This window comes from Epinephelus fuscoguttatus, unplaced genomic scaffold (genome assembly GCF_011397635.1).
Source record: "Epinephelus fuscoguttatus unplaced genomic scaffold, E.fuscoguttatus.final_Chr_v1 AP022699.1".
NCBI lineage: Eukaryota > Metazoa > Chordata > Actinopteri > Perciformes > Serranidae > Epinephelus > Epinephelus fuscoguttatus.
The window spans coordinates 836,022-855,227 of NW_026057521.1; the positions used below are offsets into that span (position 1 = coordinate 836,022).

At 47.1% G+C, this 19,206-nt stretch overlaps 1 protein-coding gene and 1 long non-coding RNA gene across 2 annotated transcripts; one reads left to right on the forward strand and one right to left on the reverse strand.

The window, feature by feature from the left end:
- The first annotated feature begins 8 nt into the window (after positions 1–8).
- Positions 9–567, forward strand: LOC125885379 (uncharacterized). Its single transcript, XR_007448893.1, has 3 exons — positions 9–191; positions 253–346; positions 535–567. It is a non-coding gene; the product is annotated as an uncharacterized LOC125885379 (long non-coding RNA).
- On the reverse strand, positions 539–16,907 carry atp1b2a (ATPase Na+/K+ transporting subunit beta 2a). The gene is made up of 8 exons (XM_049570867.1): positions 16,225–16,907; positions 5,423–5,551; positions 3,829–3,933; positions 3,636–3,715; positions 3,419–3,544; positions 2,153–2,212; positions 1,479–1,574; positions 539–1,345 (listed from the first exon to the last, which is right to left on the reverse strand). The coding sequence occupies exons 1-8, from the start codon at positions 16,328–16,330 to the stop codon at positions 1,181–1,183; spliced, it is 867 nt and encodes a 288-aa protein (XP_049426824.1). The 5' UTR covers positions 16,331–16,907; the 3' UTR covers positions 539–1,180.
- Positions 16,908–19,206: the final 2,299 nt, after the last annotated feature.

The following is a 19,206-nucleotide window of genomic DNA, read 5'->3' on the forward strand; positions in this document are numbered from 1 at the left end:
TCCTGGTGTTAAACTGGTTTTGTTCAACTGGTTTCGGATGTTAAACTGGTTTCTGATGTTAAACTGGTTTTGTTAAACTGGTTCCTGTTGAACAGGTTTTGGATGTTAAACTGGTTTCTGATGTTAAACTGGTTTAGTTAAACTGGTTTTGTTAAACTGGTTTGTGATGTTAAACTGGTTTAGTTAAACTGGTTTTGTTAAACTGGTTTCTGATGTTAAACTGGTTTTGTTAAACTGGTTCCTGTTGAACAGGTTTCTGATGTTAAACTGGTTTTGTTAAACTGGTTCCTGTTAAACAGGTTTCTGATGTTAAACTGGTTTTGTTAAACTGGTTCCTGTTGAACAGGTTTCTGATGTTAAACTGGTTTTGTTAAACTGGTTCCTGTTAAACAGGTTTCTGATGTTAAACTGGTTTAGTTAAACCGGTTTTGTTAAACTGGTTTCTGTTAAACTGCTTTCTGATGTTAAACTGGTTTTGTTAAACTGGTTTCTGTTGAACAGGTTTCTGATGTTAAACTGGTTCCTGTTAAACAGGTTTCTGATGTTAAACTGGTTTAGTTAAACCGGTTTTGTTAAACTGCTTTCTGATGTTAAACTGGTTTTGTTAAACTGGTTTCTGTTGAACTGGTTTGTGACGTGTGTGTACTGTAAACAGCCAATCAGAGCCTTTCTTACCTGATGGTCCAGTATTAATGGCGCTCTCTGTGATGAGTTTAAAGTTGTAAAAAAACAAAACATCACCATAAATAAATAAATAAACAAATATGTCAACAAATAAATAAACAGGTAATAAATAACTGGAGACATAAATAAATAAACAGTAAACACGTCAGCTGTGTGATCAGTAATTTGGTGTTCATGCAGAGTGACGATGATGATGATGATGAAGGACCTGAAGAGCCTCCTGTGGGTCAGTCTGTCCTCAGTGACATCACAGCGTGTGTGCGTGCTGATTGGTGGGTTTGGGGTCAGTTAAAGCTGCACTGAAGCAACAGGATGGGTACAGGAAACAATCAGATGGGAACTAAAGGTCAGTGAACGCATCATGACTGAGGACAGGTACAGGTGTGTTCGAGGCTCTAACGGACAGAGTGTGTGTGTGACAACTGAAACATGTTGACATGTGCAGCTTTAACCAGCGTATGAGTGTGTGTGTGTGTGTGTGTGTGTGTGTGTGTGTCTATTTGTCGTTGATTCGTAGTTTGAAGGACACCCGTCCGGCGAACTTGTCCCTGTCGCTGCCGTCGGCCAGAGTGTTGGAGTGAATCTTACACTCGATGTTGATGTCTGTGTTCAGAGAGGCGTTCAGGAACTTCACGGCCACCAGCGGCTGAGTGTAGTTCACCTGTGACATTGAACACATCACACACTGAGTGACATGACATCACTGCAGGACATCATCACAGTTCCTGAACACACCGTCCTCTAGTGTGTGTGTGTGTGTGTGTGTGTGTGTGTGTGTGTTCTTGGTGTGTTACCTGAGCCTTCTTGCCGTAGTATGGGTAGTACATGAGGTTGAAGGTTCCGTTGGGAGGATAGTAGGCCAAAGGTCCGATCTTTTCAGTGTCCTCCCTCTGCACACACACACACACACACACACACACACACACACACACACACACTGATCAATATTTCAGATCAGTCATCAGTAACCTGCAGTTCACACAGGAACATTAACCAGGAGAACTTCTGTTCATGTTCTATGTTCTGACTCTGTGGTTCTATGTTCTAAATCTGTTGTTCTATGTTCTACATTCTAAATCTGTGGTTCTATGTTCTAACTCTGTGGTTCTACGTTATAAATCTGTGGTTCTATGTTCTACATTCTAAATCTGTGGTTCTATGTTCTAACTTTGTGATTCTATGTTCTAACTCTGTGGTTCTATGTTCTAACTCAGTGGTTCTATGTTCCACAACCTTCACTTGTTCTTACCCACTCATTTTTCTCCACTTTATACCTCTGATGATGGAGGGATAAAAAAATGGAGACAAACACATTCACAGAGAGATTCAGAGAGACGGACTCAAATTCAGAGAGACAGATTCAGAGAGACAGATTGAATTTCAGAGAGACAGATTCAGAGAGACAGATTGAAATTCAGAGAGACAGATTCAGAGAGACAGATTCAAATTCAGAGAGACAGATACATACCTTGGCTCCACAGATGACGTAAGGAGACTGACCGTCCTTCCCCGGCAACATACCAATGACCTGTAGAGACAGACAGGTGGACAGACAGGTCAGAACGTGTTTCAGTGTCTCCATTAACAGAGAACCAAAGGATCCATCAGCAGGGACGCCATGAAAACCAATCAGTCTCAGTCTGGCTCTCAATGGCCGACGTACCTGTCACTACGGTCCGCCAACAGACCAGGTTCAGTCCGGTCTCAGGGTCAAAGGTCAACATACCCGTCACTACGGTCCGCCCACAGACCAGGTTCAGTCTGGTCTCAGGGTCAAAGATGGACGTACCCGTCACTACGGTCCGCCAACAGACCAGGTTCAGTCTGGTCTCAGGGTCAAAGGTCAACATACCCGTCACTACGGCCCGCTTACAGACCAGGTTCAGTCTGGTCTCAGGGTCAAAGATGGACGTACCCGTCACTACGGTCCACCTACAGACCAGGTTCAGTTTGGTCTCAGGGTCAAAGATGGACGTACCCATCACTACGATCCGCCAACAGACCAAGTTCAGTCTGGTCTCAGGGTCAAAGGTCAACATACCCGTCACTACGGCCCGCCAACAGACCAAGTTCAGTCTGGTCTCAGGGTCAAAGGTCAACATACCCGTCACTACGGTCCGCCAACAGACCAAGTTCAGTCTGGTCTCAGGGTCAAAGGTCAACATACCCGTCACTACGGCCCGCTTACAGACCAGGTTCAGTCTGGTCTCAGGGTCAAAGATGGACGTACCCGTCACTACGGTCCGCCAACAGACCAGGTTCAGTCTGGTCTCAGGGTCAAAGATGGACGTACCCGTCACTACGGTCCACCTACAGACCAGGTTCAGTCTGGTCTCAGGGTCAAAGATGGACGTACCCGTCACTACGGTCCACCTACAGACCAGGTTCAGTTTGGTCTCAGGGTCAAAGATGGACGTACCCATCACTACGATCCGCCAACAGACCAGGTTCAGTCTGGTCTCAGGGTCAAAGGTCGACGTACCCGTCACTACGGTCTGCCTACAGACCGGGTTCAGTTTGGTCTCAGGGTCAAAGGTCGACGTACCCGTCACTACGGTCTGCCTACAGACCAGGTTCAGTCTGGTCTCAGGGTCAAAGGTCGACGTACCCGTCACTACGGTCCACCTACAGACCAGGTTCAGTTTGGTCTCAGGGTCAAAGGTCGACGTACCCGTCACTACGGTCCGCCTACAGACCGGGTTCAGTTTGGTCTCAGGGTCAAAGGTCGACGTACCCGGTTGAGTTTGATGAGGATGCAGGGCTGACCTCTGCTGTAACCATAGAAACGATCTGAAATCCCAGAGCACTCCTCCAACATGGTCCGATTGAACTGACAGGAACGCTTAGGATTGTTCCTGACCTGCAGAGAGGCAGACAGATATAGAGTGAGACAGGTGAAGAGTGAGACAGGTGGAGAGACAGAGAGGTGTAGAGACAAACAGACAGGTTACCTCTCCACTGTCCTCTTGAATGAAGTACTGATCTGGAGGGCAGTTATCATTGGTCTGAACCTGATAGCTGTCGTTGTACGCTGTAGGCACACAGACAGGTGGACAGACAGACAAGTAGAGAGTTAGACGCCAAACTGTACACATGAATTAATTACGATGTGTGACATCACATCCTGTTTAACCAGCGTCTTACGGGACAGGAAGTTGTTGAGGTTCTGAATGAAACCGTCCCAACTCTCAGTGTCCGACACTGAGAAACTGATCTCCAGCTGGTCCCCCTTCGGACGAATCATCATCCCTGAAACATGACAACACACGTCCTCGTTAACCAGTCACAGCTGAGCCTCGTTAACCAGTCACAACTGAGCCTCTTTAACCAGTCACAGCTGAGCCTCTTTAACCAGTCACAGGCTGAGCCTCTTTAACCAGTCACAGGCTGAGCCTCGTTAACCAGTCACAGCTGAGCCTCGTTAACCAGTCACAGGCTGAGCCTCGTTAACCAGTCACAGCTGAGCCTCGTTAACCAGTCACAGCTGAGCCTCGTTAACCAGTCACAGGCTGAGCCTCGTTAACCAGTCACAGCTGAGCCTCGTTAACCAGTCACAGCTGAGCCTTGTTAACCAGTCACAGCTGAGCCTTGTTAACCAGTCACAACTGAGCCTCGTTAACCAGTCACAGGCTGAGCCTTGTTAACTAATGACAGGCTGAGCCTCGTTAACTATTGACAGGCTGAGCCCTGTTAACCAGTCACAGCTGAGCCTTGTTAACCAGTCACAGGCTGAGCCTTGTTAACCAGTCACAGCTGAGCCTTGTTAACCAGTCACAACTGAGCCTCGTTAACCAGTCACAGCTGAGCCTTGTTAACCAGTCACAGGCTGAGCCTTGTTAACCAGTCACAGCTGAGCCTCGTTAACCAGTCACAGGCTGAGCCTTGTTAACCAGTCACAGGCTGAGCCTTGTTAACCAGTCACAGGCTGAGCCTTGTTAACCAGTCACAGCTGAGCCTTGTTAACCAGTCACAGGCTGAGCCTCGTTAACCAGTCACAGCTGAGCCTTGTTAACCAGTCACAACTGAGCCTTGTTAACTAATGACAGGCTGAGCCTCGTTAACTATTGACAGGCTGAGCCCTGTTAACCAGTCACAGGCTGAGCCTTGTTAACTAATGACAGGCTGAGCCTCGTTAACTATTGACAGGCTGAGCCCTGTTAACCAGTCACAGCTGAGCCTTGTTAACCAGTCACAACTGAGCCTTGTTAACCAGTCACAGCTGAGCCTTGTTAACCAGTCACAACTGAGCCTCGTTAACCAGTCACAGCTGAGCCCTGTTAACCAGTCACAGGCTGAGCCTTGTTAACCAGTCACAGGCTGAGCCTTGTTAACCAGTCACAACTGAGCCTTGTTAACCAGTCACAGCTGAGCCTTGTTAACCAGTCACAGGCTGAGCCTTGTTAACCAGTCACAGGCTGAGCCTCGTTAACCAGTCACAGCTGAGCCTCGTTAACCAGTCACAGGCTGAGCCTTGTTAACCAGTCACAGCTGAGCCTTGTTAACCAGTCACAGCTGAGCCTCGTTAACCAGTAACAGCTGAGCCTCGTTAACCAGTCACAACTGAGCCTTGTTAACTAATGACAGGCTGAGCCTTGTTAACCAGTCACAGCTGAGCCTTGTTAACCAGTCACAGGCTGAGCCTCATTAACCAGTCACAGCTGAGCCTTGTTAACCAGTCACAGCTGAGCCTCGTTAACCAGTCACAGGCTGAATATGGTCTGTGTGTTTGTTTTGTTACCTGGAGTAGCCAGACGGTCCTGCCAGGTGGGCTTGTAGTCGTCGAGCGTCAGCAGCATGATGTACATGGTGAGAACAAACATCCCCGCCAGAAACAGGTAGAAGATCAGGTAGAAGAGCAGGATGAGACCTGAGGAGGAGACAGAGGGGGAGACAGAGGGGGAGACATAGTAGGAGGAGACAGAGGAGGAGACAGAGGGGGAGACAGAGGGGGAGACAGAGGGGGAGACAGAGGAGGAGACAGAGGGGGAGACAGAGGAGGAGACAGAGGAGGAGACAGAGGAGGAGACAGAGGAGGAGACAGAGGGGGAGACAGAGGAGGAGAGAGAGGAGGTGACAAAGGGGAGACAGGGGAGGAGAGAGAGGGGGACAGAGAAGGAGACAGAGGGAGGAGACAGAGGAGGAGACAGAGAGGAGACGGGGGGGAGACAGAGGAGGAGACAGAGGAGGAGGCAGAGGGAAAGACAGAGGAGGAGACAGAGGGGGAGAGAGAGGAGACGGGGGGAGACAGAGGAGGAGACAGAGGGGGAGACAGAGAGGAGACAGAGAGGAGACAGAGGAGGAGACAGAGAGGAGACGGGGGGAGACAGAGGAGGAGACAGAGGAGGAGACAGAGAGGAGACGGGGGGGGGGACAGAGGAGGAGACAGAGGGGGAGATAGAGGAGGAGACAGGAGGAGACACAAAGCAGGAGTTATTTTATGACACAGTGCAGCTCATCACATCATCTCCTCTGAATGTCATCTTTATAATCCTCTTGAGTTTGGCCCCGCCCCCTGCTCATGACCTACATTCAGTGTTTGGGGAGGAGGAGGAGCAGGGAGAGAGGAGGAGTGAGGGGGAGCAGGGAGAGAGGAGGAGTGGGGGAGGAGCAGGGAGAGAGGAGGAGTGAGGGGGAGCAGGGAGAGAGGAGGAGTGGGGGGGAGGAGCAGGGAGAGAGGAGGAGGGGAGGGTATAATCTCTCAGCTCCGTCTCATGTTGGATTTTTATCACATTAACAGCAGTCAGTTCAAACTGGTTTTTACCCGGCAACAGAGAATCCTGCTCTCTGATTGGCTGACAGCTGTAACAGTTTAACCTTTAAACACATATATACATACCATATATACATACATACATATATATGTATATATGTTCTAAATATTCGACTACAGGTCACTACAGGTAACTACAGGTAACTACAGGTCAGTACAGGTCACTACAGGTAACTGCAGGTAACTACAGGTAACTACAGGTCAGTACAGGTCACTACAGGTCACTGCAGGTAACATCTGTCTGTGTGTTGTGCTGCTGCAGACTTTAAAGATGACATCACAGTCTGACTCTGGTCATGTGACCTGTTAAATGCCTGGTACTGTCCCTTTAAGACGTACATGAGGGTCCTCACAACAACATATACACAAACGTCTGTGTGTTACTGTGTGTGTGTGTGTGTGTGTGTGTGTGTGGATAGATTACAGTCCAATCAACTTTGTCTGTCTGCTTAATCCAGATTAACACACACACACACACACACACACACACACAGTAACACACCCTGGGACCTCTGAGCAGTGAGACAGCTGAGCAGTGAGACAGCTGAGTAGTGAGACAGCTTGTCCCAACACTCAGCAGCCATGGGCACCTGATGAAGACTAGAGGAAGATAAACAGCCACAGCACTGTGAACACTCAGAGACCTGATGAAGACTAGAGGAAGATATACAGCCGCAGCACTGTGAACACTCAGAGACCTGATGAAGACTAGAGGAAGATAAACAGCCGCAGCACTCTGAACACTCAGAGACCTGATGAAGACTAGAGGAAGATAAACAGCCACAGCACTGTGAACACTCAGAGACCTGATGAAGACTAGAGGAAGATAAACAGCCGCAGCACTGTGAACACTCAGAGACCTGATGAAGACTAGAGGAAGATATACAGCCGCAGCACTGTGAACACTCAGAGACCTGATGAAGACTAGAGGAAGATATACAGCCGCAGCGCTCTGAACACTCAGAGACCTGATGAAGACTAGAGGAAGATATACAGCCACAGCACTGTGAACACTCAGAGACCTGATGAAGACTAGAGGAAGATAAACAGCCGCAGCACTGTGAACACTCAGAGACCTGATGAAGACTAGAGGAAGATAAACAGCCGCAGCACTGTGAACACTCAGAGACCTGATGAAGACTAGAGGAAGATAAACAGCCACAGCACTGTGAACACTCAGAGACCTGATGAAGACTAGAGGAAGATAAACAGCCGCAGCACTGTGAACACTCAGAGACCTGATGAAGACTAGAGGAAGATAAACAGCCGCAGCACTGTGAACACTCAGAGACCTGATGAAGACTAGAGGAAGATATACAGCCTAAGCAATGTGAACACTCAGAGACCTGATGAAGACTAGAGGAAGATAAACAGCCGCAGCACTGTGAACACTCAGAGACCTGATGAAGACTAGAGGAAGATAAACAGCCGCAGCACTGTGAACACTCAGAGACCTGATGAAGACTAGAGGAAGATATACAGCCGCAGCACTGTGAACACTCAGAGACCTGATGAAGACTAGAGGAAGATAAACAGCCGCAGCACTGTGAACACTCAGAGACCTGATGAAGACTAGAGGAAGATAAACAGCCGCAGCACTGTGAACACTCAGAGACCTGATGAAGACTAGAGGAAGATAAACAGCCGCAGCACTGTGAACACTCAGAGACCTGAGGAAGACTAGAGGAAGATAGCAAAGTGTTTTCAGGTCACTTGGTCATGTTGTTGAGAAATGGACGTTAACAGGAAGTGTGGAGGTCAAGCTGAAAACTGTGTGAGAGAGGAAGAGGGGAGGTGCACTGTCGTACTGAGGAGACACACCTGGACAGGTATGACCTCATGATGTGTCCTCACCACTACATTGAGCCTGACAGGTCTGTGTAGGGACATGGAGACACGTCCTGATGTTGTTTGGAGACACGTCCTAATGTGTTTGGAGACACGTCCTGATGCTGTTTGGAGACATGTCCTGATGTTGTTTGGAGACACGTCCTGATGCTGTTTAGAGACACGTCCTAATGTTGTTTGGAGACACGTCCTAATGTTGTTTGGAGACACGTCCTGATGCTGTTTGGAGACACGTCCTAATGTGTTTGGAGACACGTCCTGATGTTGTTTGGAGACACGTCCTAATGTGTTTGGAGACACGTCCTAATGTGTTTGGAGACACGTCCTGATGTTGTTTGGAGACACGTCCTAATGTTGTTTGGAGACACGTCCTAATGTGTTTGGAGACACGTCCTAATGTTGTTTGGAGACACGTCCTAATGTGTTTGGAGACACGTCCTAATGTGTTTGGAGACACGTCCTAATGTGTTTGGAGACACGTCCTGATGTTGTTTGGAGACACGTCCTGATGCTGTTTGGAGACACGTCCTGATGTGTTTGGAGACACATCCTGATGCTGTTTGGAGACACGTCCTGATGTTGTTTGGAGACACGTCCTGATGTGTTTGGAGACACGTCCTGATGCTGTTTGGAGACACGTCCTGATGTTGTTTGGAGACACGACAGGATGTTGTTGGGAGACACGCCCTAATGTGTTTGGAGACACGCCCTAATGTGTTTGGAGACACCTGATGCTGTTTGGAGACACGTCTAATGTGTTTGGAGACACGCCTGATGTTGTTTGGAGACACGTCCTAATGTGTTTGGAGACACGTCCTAATGTGTTTGGAGACACGTCCTGATGTTGTTTGGAGACACGTCCTAATGTGTTTGGAGACACGTCCTAATGTGTTTGGAGACACGTCCTAATGTGTTTGGAGACACGTCCTGATGTTGTTTGGAGACACGTCCTGATGTGTTTGGAGACACGTCCTAATGTGTTTGGAGACACGTCCTGATGTTGTTTGGAGACACGTCCTAATGTGTTTGGAGACACGTCCTGATGTTGTTTGGAGACACGTCCTAATGTGTTTGGAGACACGTCCTAATGTGTTTGGAGACACGTCCTGATGCTGTTTGGAGACACGTCCTGATGCCGTTTGGAGACACGTCCTAATGTGTTTGGAGACACGTCCTGATGCTGTTTGGAGACACGTCCTAATGTGTTTGGAGACACGTCCTAATGCTGTTTGGAGACACGTCCTGATGCTGTTTGGAGACACGTCCTAATGTGTTTGGAGACACGTCCTGATGTTGTTTGGAGACACGTCCTAATGTGTTTGGAGACACGTCCTAATGTTGTTTGGAGACACGTCCTGATGTTGTTTGGAGACACGTCCTAATGTGTTTGGAGACACGTCCTAATGTGTTTGGAGACACGTCCTGATGTTGTTTGGAGACACGTCCTAATGTGTTTGGAGACACGTCCTAATGTGTTTGGAGACACGTCCTGATGTTGTTTAGAGACACGTCCTGATGCTGTTTGGAGACACGTCCTAATGTGTTTGGAGACACGTCCTGATGTTGTTTGGAGACACGTCCTAATGTGTTTGGAGACACGTCCTGATGTTGTTTGGAGACACGTCCTGATGCTGTTTGGAGACACGTCCTAATGTGTTTGGAGACACGTCCTGATGCTGTTTGGAGACACGTCCTAATGTGTTTGGAGACACGTCCTAATGTGTTTGGAGACACGTCCTGATGCTGTTTGGAGACACGTCCTGATGTTGTTTGGAGACACGTCCTAATGTGTTTGGAGACACGTCCTGATGTTGTTTGGAGACACGTCCTGATGCTGTTTGGAGACACGTCCTGATGTTGTTTGGAGACACGTCCTAATGTGTTTGGAGACACGTCCTGATGTTGTTTGGAGACACGTCCTAATGTGTTTGGAGACACGTCCTGATGTTGTTTGGAGACGCGGCCGGATGGTGTTTGGAGACACGTCCTTATGTTGTTTGGAGACACGTCCTAATGTGTTTGGAGACACGTCCTGATGTTGTTTGGAGACACGTCCTGATGCTGTTTGGAGACACGTCCTGATGTTGTTTGGAGACACGTCCTAATGTTGTTTGGAGACACGTCCTGATGCTGTTTGGAGACACGTCCTAATGTGTTTGGAGACACGTCCTGATGTGTTTGGAGACACGTCCTAATGTGTTTGGAGACACGTCCTGATGTTGTTTGGAGACACATCCTAATGTGTTTGGAGACACGTCCTAATGTGTTTGGAGACACGTCCTGATGTTGTTTAGAGACACGTCCTGATGCTGTTTGGAGACACGTCCTAATGTGTTTGGAGACACGTCCTGATGTTGTTTGGAGACACGTCCTAATGTGTTTGGAGACACGTCCTGATGTTGTTTGGAGACACGTCCTGATGCTGTTTGGAGACACGTCTTGATGCTGTTTGGAGACACGTCCTAATGCTGTTTGGAGACACGTCCTGATGCTGTTTGGAGACACGTCCTGATGCTGTTTGGAGACACGTCCTAATGTGTTTGGAGACACGTCCTGATGCTGTTTGGAGACACGTCCTAATGTGTTTGGAGACACGTCCTAATGTGTTTGGAGACACGTCCTGATGCTGTTTGGAGACACGTCCTGATGTTGTTTGGAGACACGTCCTAATGTGTTTGGAGACACGTCCTGATGTTGTTTGGAGACACGTCCTGATGTTGTTTGGAGACACGTCCTGATGTTGTTTGGAGACACGTCCTGATGTTGTTTGGAGACACGTCCTAATGTGTTTGGAGACACGTCCTGATGTTGTTTGGAGACACGTCCTGATGTTGTTTGGAGACACGTCATGATGCTGTTTGGATACACGCCCTGATGTTGTTTGGAGACACGCCCTGATGTTGTTTGGAGACACGCCCCTAATGTGTTTGGAGACACGTCCTGATGTTGTTTGGAGACACGTCCTAATGTGTTTGGAGACACGTCCTGATGCTGTTTGGAGACACGTCCTAATGTTGTTTGGAGACACGTCCTGATGCTGTTTGGAGACACGTCCTAATGTTGTTTGGAGACACGTCCTGATGTTGTTTGGAGACACGTCCTAATGTTGTATGGAGACACGTCCTGATGTTGTTTGGAGACACGTCCTAATGTGTTTGGAGACACGTCCTAATGTGTTTGGAGACACGTCCTGATGTTGTTTGGAGACACGTCCTAATGTGTTTGGAGACACGTCCTGATGTTGTTTGGAGACACGTCCTAATGTTGTATGGAGACACGTCCTGATGTTGTTTGGAGACACGTCCTAATGTGTTTGGAGACACGTCCTGATGTTGTTTGGAGACACGTCCTAATGTGTTTGGAGACACGTCCTAATGTGTTTGGAGACACATCCTGATGTTGTTTGGAGACACGTCCTGATGCTGTTTGGAGACACGTCCTGATGTTGTTTGGAGACACGTCCTAATGTGTTTGGAGACACGTCCTGATGTTGTTTGGAGACACGTCCTGATGTTGTTTGGAGACACGTCCTAATGTTGTTTGGAGACACGTCCTAATGTGTTTGGAGACACGTCCTGATGCTGTTTGGAGACACGTCCTAATGTTGTTTGGAGACACGTCCTAATGTGTTTGGAGACACGTCCTGATGTTGTTTGGAGACACGTCCTAATGTGTTTGGAGACACGTCCTAATGTGTTTGGGGACACGTCCTAATGTTGTTTGGAGACACGTCCTGATGCTGTTTGGAGACACGTCCTAATGTGTTTGGAGACACGTCCTGATGTTGTTTGGAGACACGTCCTGATGTTGTTTGGAGACACGTCCTAATGTGTTTGGAGACACGTCCTGATGCTGTTTGGAGACACGTCCTGATGTGTTTGGAGACACGTCCTGATGTTGTTTGGAGACACGTCCTGATGTTGTTTGGAGACACGTCCTGATGCTGTTTGGAGACACGTCCTGATGTTGTTTGGAGACACGTCCTGATGCTGTTTGGAGACACGTCCTGATGTTGTTTGGAGACACGTCCTGATGTTGTTTGGAGACACGTCCTGATGTGTTTGGAGACACGTCCTGATGTTGTTTGGAGACACGTCCTAATGTGTTTGGAGACACGTCCTGATGTTGTTTGGAGACACGTCCTGATGTTGTTTGGAGACACGTCCTGATGTTGTTTGGAGACACGTGCTGTTGTTTTTTGGAGACACGTCCTAATGTTGTTTGGAGACACGTCCTGATGTGTTTGGAGACACGTCCTGATGTTGTTTGGAGACACGTCCTGATGTTGTTTGGAGACACGTCCTAATGTGTTTGGAGACACGTCCTAATGTGTTTGGAGACACGTCCTGATGTTGTTTGGAGACACGTCCTGATGTTGTTTGGAGACACGTCCTGATGTTGTTTGGAGACACGTCCTAATGTGTTTGGAGACACGTCCTGATGTTGTTTGGAGACACGTCCTGATGTTGTTTGGAGACACGTCCTGATGTTGTTTGGAGACACGTCCTGATGCTGTTTGGAGACACGTCCTGATGTTGTTTGGAGACACGTCCTGATGCTGTTTGGAGACACGTCCTGATGTTGTTTGGAGACACGTCCTGATGTTGTTTGGAGACACGTCCTGATGTGTTTGGAGACACGTCCTGATGTTGTTTGGAGACACGTCCTAATGTGTTTGGAGACACGTCCTAATGTGTTTGGAGACACGTCCTGATGTTGTTTGGAGACACGTCCTGATGTTGTTTGGAGACACGTCCTGATGTTGTTTGGAGACACGTCCTGATGTGTTTGGAGACACGTCCTGATGTTGTTTGGAGACATGTCCTAATGTGTTTGGAGACACGTCCTAATGTGTTTGGAGACACGTCCTGATGTTGTTTGGAGACACGTCCTGAGGACTGATGAAGGTCAGACAGACCACACACACACACACACACACACACACACACACAGCTCCACTCTGAGGCTGTTTACTTCAGGTTATTGTGTGTGTACATCAGTGTGTAAGTGTGTGTGTGTGTGTCCTTCAGTCTCCATCAAGGCCAAACGTCCACTGGCCTGATGCATGATGGGAGATATGACATCATCACACAGCAGTTATGTAAAGCAGCAGCAGACCTCAGACTCTCTCTCACTCAGTGGACGGATGATGTCACAGGAAGCTAATCGTGGTTGTTTTGCTATGGAAGCTAACGTTAGCTAACGTGCTAAAAAGTTAGCGTTCCGGAGAAATCCAATGTTCCTCTTAATCCCTCCCCAGTTTCTGACGAGGCAGATGTCATCGTGATGTCATCATGATGTCAGCACATTAAGGGTCTGAGTGGCATCCTGGGTCCTCTGGTGACTCCCACCTGTCTTCAGTTTCAGTGAGACCTCTGTCTCTGTCTCTGTCTCTGTGTCAGTGATGCTAACTTGTCCTCTGTCAGCCGTGTCCCGTCTGAAGGTCACTCTGTCTCTATTTATAATCTGTGTCTCTCTTAAAGGAGACACTGTGGATCACACAGGAAATGGGACCAATGTGTGTCTCTCAGAGGACAGGAGGTCTCTGTCACTTTCAGCTCTCTGACTGGCTGTCTCCTGGTGAAATGCACTATGGGAGTCGTAGTTGACTCTTTAACTGTTAAAGGTCTGGTGGATTTCGTGGGGTCCATCAGTGAGGACTGAAACTTGTCCTGGTCAGATCCCTTCATTGATCAGGATCTGGATGATCCTCAGAGTCTCTGTCTCTCAGAGGACAGAAGGTCTCAGAGGACAGGAGGTCTCTGTCTCTCAGAGGACAGAAGGTCTCAGAGGACAGGAGGTCTCTGTCTGTCTCTGAGAGACAGAGACCTCCTGTCTCAGAGGACAGGAGGTCTCTGTCTCTCAGAGGACAGAAGGTCTCAGAGGACAGGAGGTCTCTGTCTCTCAGAAGACAGGAGGTCTCTGTCTCTCAGAGGACAGGAGGTCTCAGAGGACAGGAGGTCTCTGTCTCTCAGAGAACAGGAGGTCTCTGTCTCTCAGAGGACAGGAGGTCTCAGAGGACAGGAGGTCTCTGTCTCTCAGAGGACAGGAGGTCTCTGTCTCTCAGAGGACAGAAGGTCTCTGTCTCTCAGACACAAACAGGAAACACTCTGAACACACACGTTAGGTCAAATCATCACTGTTCATTTCACTGACGAAACGAGACGATGACGAGCTACAAGTAGATCTTTATATTAAAACCTAAGACGAGGCGTGTTGAAAATGTTGGTGGTGGACTGGTGGACATTGCCGAGAATGATTGTGCTTGTATGAACTTCACAGGCTGGTAAACTCCAGTAAATAGTCTGCACCAGGATGTTTGGGTTGGTGCGAGTTGTGAGCTGTAATTCAGCAGTAAATAATCAGCCGTGTGTGTCTGACTGTGGATGGTGGAGCTGCTGAATGGATTTGTGGAGTTTGTTAGTTGCAGCGGTGGCTGTTAGCAGCTAGCTCCGCTCGCAGCCTTCACAGCTTCACCCCGCAGGACTCCACTCAGTCCGGACTGGAGAAGGTTTGTGGGTTGATGGTGTTTGACAGGCAGGTAGGAGGCTCAGTTATCTGTGAGTGTAGCTGTGCTGTAAGTAAACAGTCTGAACTCAGATCAGTTTTCTCTGGCAGAGATGAAAGTTTAGTTTGAATCACCAACTCTGTGAGAGGACACCAGTTTAAACCTCCAGACTAACATGTTGCACATGAAGAAACAAGTTATGTTTCTGCTTCTTAACAGTCACATGGATAAGTCAGAGTTTACAATGAACCTGGGGACAAATCCTAGTTGGCTCACATTAGTTATTTGTTGAGAGCATAAATAGAGAGATGTTGAGCTTTTCAGATGATGATCAGTAAGTGTGTGCTCATAAATCAGCCCTTAAACCTGTCACACACTGCTGGAGACATGACACACACATTATCTTATACAACCTGTCACACACTGCTGGAGACATGACACACACATTATCTTATACAACCTGTCACACACTGCTGGAGACATGACACACACATTATCTTATACAACCTGTCTGATTTATGACACTAGTTTAAAGATACAAACACACAGAGACAATAATCACTGAAATGTTTCATTGAGATTTAATGTGACACGTCATCATCATCATCATCATCAGTATTATTTGATCTGAGACAAACTGCTCGTCTCAATAAAGATCTGAGAGGTCTGTGTGACAGAGACGTCACTAACCACTGCTAACTTTGAGTTTAGGGACTGTTCTGTATCTACCAGATAAATATTGTCCCATGACCCTCCAACATTTTATATGTTTGATGTTTGGAAGTTAAAAGTTGCCAAATAAAACATAAGCCCCTCCCCTCAGCCAAAATAAAACCATAAGCCCCTCCCCTCAGCCAGAATAAAACCATAAGCCCCTCCCCTCAGCCATAATAAAACATAAGCCCCTCCCCTCAGCCATAATAAAACCATAAGCCCCTCCCCTCAGCCAGAATAAAACCATAAGCCCCTCCCCTCAGCCAAAATAAAACCATAAGCCCCTCCCCTCAGCCAAAATAAAACCATAAGCCCCTCCCCTCAGCCAGAATAAAACCATAAGCCCCTCCCCTCAGTGATTAAATATTATTTAACCCCCCCTCCCCCTCATAAATAACAAACAGTCCCTAATCTGATGATGATGATGATGATGATGATGAAGATGATGATGATGATGATGAAGGGCTGATGAGGTCACACATTAATCTGCATCCTCATATTACTGTTATAGAACACCGACGTCTGACGTCACACAGTGACACTGTCAGTGATCAGAACTGATCGATTCTGATCAATAACACACACAGAGTACTGCTGTGACGTCACACAGGCAGACACACACTGAGGGACGGACAGAGACCCTGACGGGGACGGGGACAGACAGATGGACAAAAGGTACCGGAGCGTGAACGGGACTCACCCCAGCTCGAGGCGGTTCGGCCCAGCAGCTCGTGAGTTCGCGGGTTCCAGAAGAATTCCCGCCACTCGCTCGAGCCTTTGCGGTCCTCCTCCTTGGTGCCGGACATGATGATGATGGTGGGGATGAAGAGGATGAAGATGGAGGTCGGTCCGTGTGCTCCCTCGGTGACGGCACGAGACTTCCGCCGCGGCTGCTGCTGCTGCTGGTTCCGGTCAGAGACGATCAGAGTATCGATCCGACTGATCGACGGTGATGGGTGAGACGGGACGGCGACAGACAGACGGAGACAGAGAGACAGGACGGTGTCACTGCGGTAGACCTCCTCCTCCCTGCGAACACCGGCTGACGTCACACCTGCTCCTCTCACTCCGCCAATCACAGAGGGGCTTCATCAGGACAGGGACCGCCCCCTGCAGGCAGCCTGGTGTTTGAGCCTGTCTTCTGTATTGAACACTTGTCTCCAGGCCGAGGCTTCAGGTGCACTAACTTCATAGATGAAGACACCTGAGATCTGCACCTGTCTCACCTCTGCTGCCTTACAGTCATGTGCTCCTGACCAGTGCCTGCACACGTCACACACCAGGTACTGCTGTGCTGCTGTGCGCCTTATGCACAGGTGGAAAGTAACTAATTACATTTACTCACGTTACTGTAATTGAGTAGTTTTTTGTGTCATTTGTAATTTTTTCAGTAGTTTCTTAAATCTGTAATTTTACTTTTACTTAAGTACATTTTGACTGCAGTATTGTACTTGGCTACACTGGAGATCACATCCGTTACTGAGTAAATAAAAAAAGTTTTCGGCTAAATGAGGGTGAATCTCGGAAATCTCGCGTGGAATTGACCCAGAACAAGCGAGTTACTGGAGAGAGAGCTGGAGGAGGGTGGGAGCGCTTCAGCAGAAGAACAAGCAGACACAGCATTGACATGAACGAAGAAACAAACGAAACCGAAGAAAACCCCGTGTGCACAGTGCCCGTTATAACTGTGGGTCAGAAATATGCACCCGCGCTCTCGTGTGCTCACCTGTGTGTGTGTGTGTGTGTGTGTGCGTGCACATCAGGGGCCGAAGGATTTTAAAGGTGCAACCATGTAGAGACAGAAATGACATGGTGTCATGTAAACAATATGTCATCATGTTATAAAGTGAAACGTTTCAGCGTATAACACGATCAATAGTATATTGTTATTATGTGAAGCGTCTGTCGCTCAAAATAATATAACTTTAGTTTATGAAGAGATCAGACGGAGCTCTCTCCTCTCCTCTCATATGCTTTACTCACAAGTGTGTGAACTGACCTGGATATGAAGCGTCTGTAGCACCTAATAATATAACGGTAGTTTCTAAAGAGCAAAAAAACCCTAAAACTAAATCAGCAGCGGAGGTCATATTTCAGCAGAGGTCATATTTCAGCAGCAGAGGTCATATTTCAGTAGAGGTTATATTTCAGTAGAGGTCATATTTCAGCAGCAGAGGTCATATTTCAGCAGAGGTCATATTTCAGTAGAGGTCATATTTCAGTAGAGGTTATATTTCAGTAGAGGTCATATTTCAGCAGAGGTCATATTTCAGTAGAGGTTATATTTCAGCAGAGGTCATATTTCAGTAGAGGTTATATTTCAGTAGAGGTTATATTTCAGTAGAGGTCATATTTCAGCAGCAGAGGTCATATTTCAGCAGAGGTCATATTTCAGCAGAGGTCATATTTCAGTAGAGGTTATATTTCAGTAGAGGTCATATTTCAGCAGAGGTCATATTTCAGTAGAGGTTATATTTCAGTAGAGGTCATATTTCAGCAGCAGAGGTCATATTTCAGCAGAGGTCATATTTCAGCAGAGGTCATATTTCAGTAGAGGTTATATTTCAGTAGAGGTCATATTTCAGCAGCAGAGGTCATATTTCAGCAGAGGTCATATTTCAGCAGCAGAGGTCATATTTCAGCAGAGGTTATATTTCAGTAGAGGTCATATTTCAGCAGAGGTCATATTTCAGCAGCAGAGGTCATATTTCAGCAGAGGTTATATTTCAGTAGAGGTTATATTTCAGTAGAGGTCATATTTCAGTAGAGGTTATATTTCAGTAGAGGTCATATTTCAGCAGAGGTCATATTTCAGCAGCAGAGGTCATATTTCAGCAGAGGTTATATTTCAGTAGAGGTCATATTTCAGTAGAGGTCATATTTCAGCAGCAGAGGTCATATTTCAGCAGAGGTTATATTTCAGTAGAGGTTATATTTCAGCAGAGGTCATATTTCAGTAGAGGTTATATTTCAGTAGAGGTTATATTTCAGCAGAGGTCATATTTCAGCAGCAGAGGTCATATTTCAGCAGAGGTTATATTTCAGTAGAGGTTATATTTCAGCAGAGGTCATATTTCAGTAGAGGTTATATTTCAGCAGAGGTCATATTTCAGCAGAGGTCATATTTCAGCAGCAGAGGTCATATTTCAGTAGAGGTCATATTTCAGCAGCAGAGGTCATATTTCAGCAGAGGTCATATTTCAGTAGAGGTCATATTTCAGCAGCAGAGCACCACCTGCTAGTTGCATATAGGGGAAACACTGTTGCTCAGTGGATTTGTTCTGTTGTGGAATACACAGTATTCTTTCAAATTAGTTTTAGTGTATTTTAATATTCAGAATTTCGCTTCGACAAGCTCTCTCTGTTTTTGACCATACACCTGTTTGCATCCCTGAGGATAATGCCCAACAACATTGCTCAAAAAGTTGCTCTGTGTATCATCAGTCTAACAGTTGTGTTGGTGAGTCAAAATGAATGAGGGCTGCACAATATTAGACAACACTGACAATGCAACAACAATTTTGTATACTGCGATATGTGTTGCAATAGACAGTGTGTTGCAATAAGTTGAATTGCTCTATTTGGACAGATGTCATCATTTGGGATTTGGAAAGTCTGTATTTACATGAAATACACATTTTACAATCAAACTGTTCTGGAAACTGAGACCTTCACAACCTAA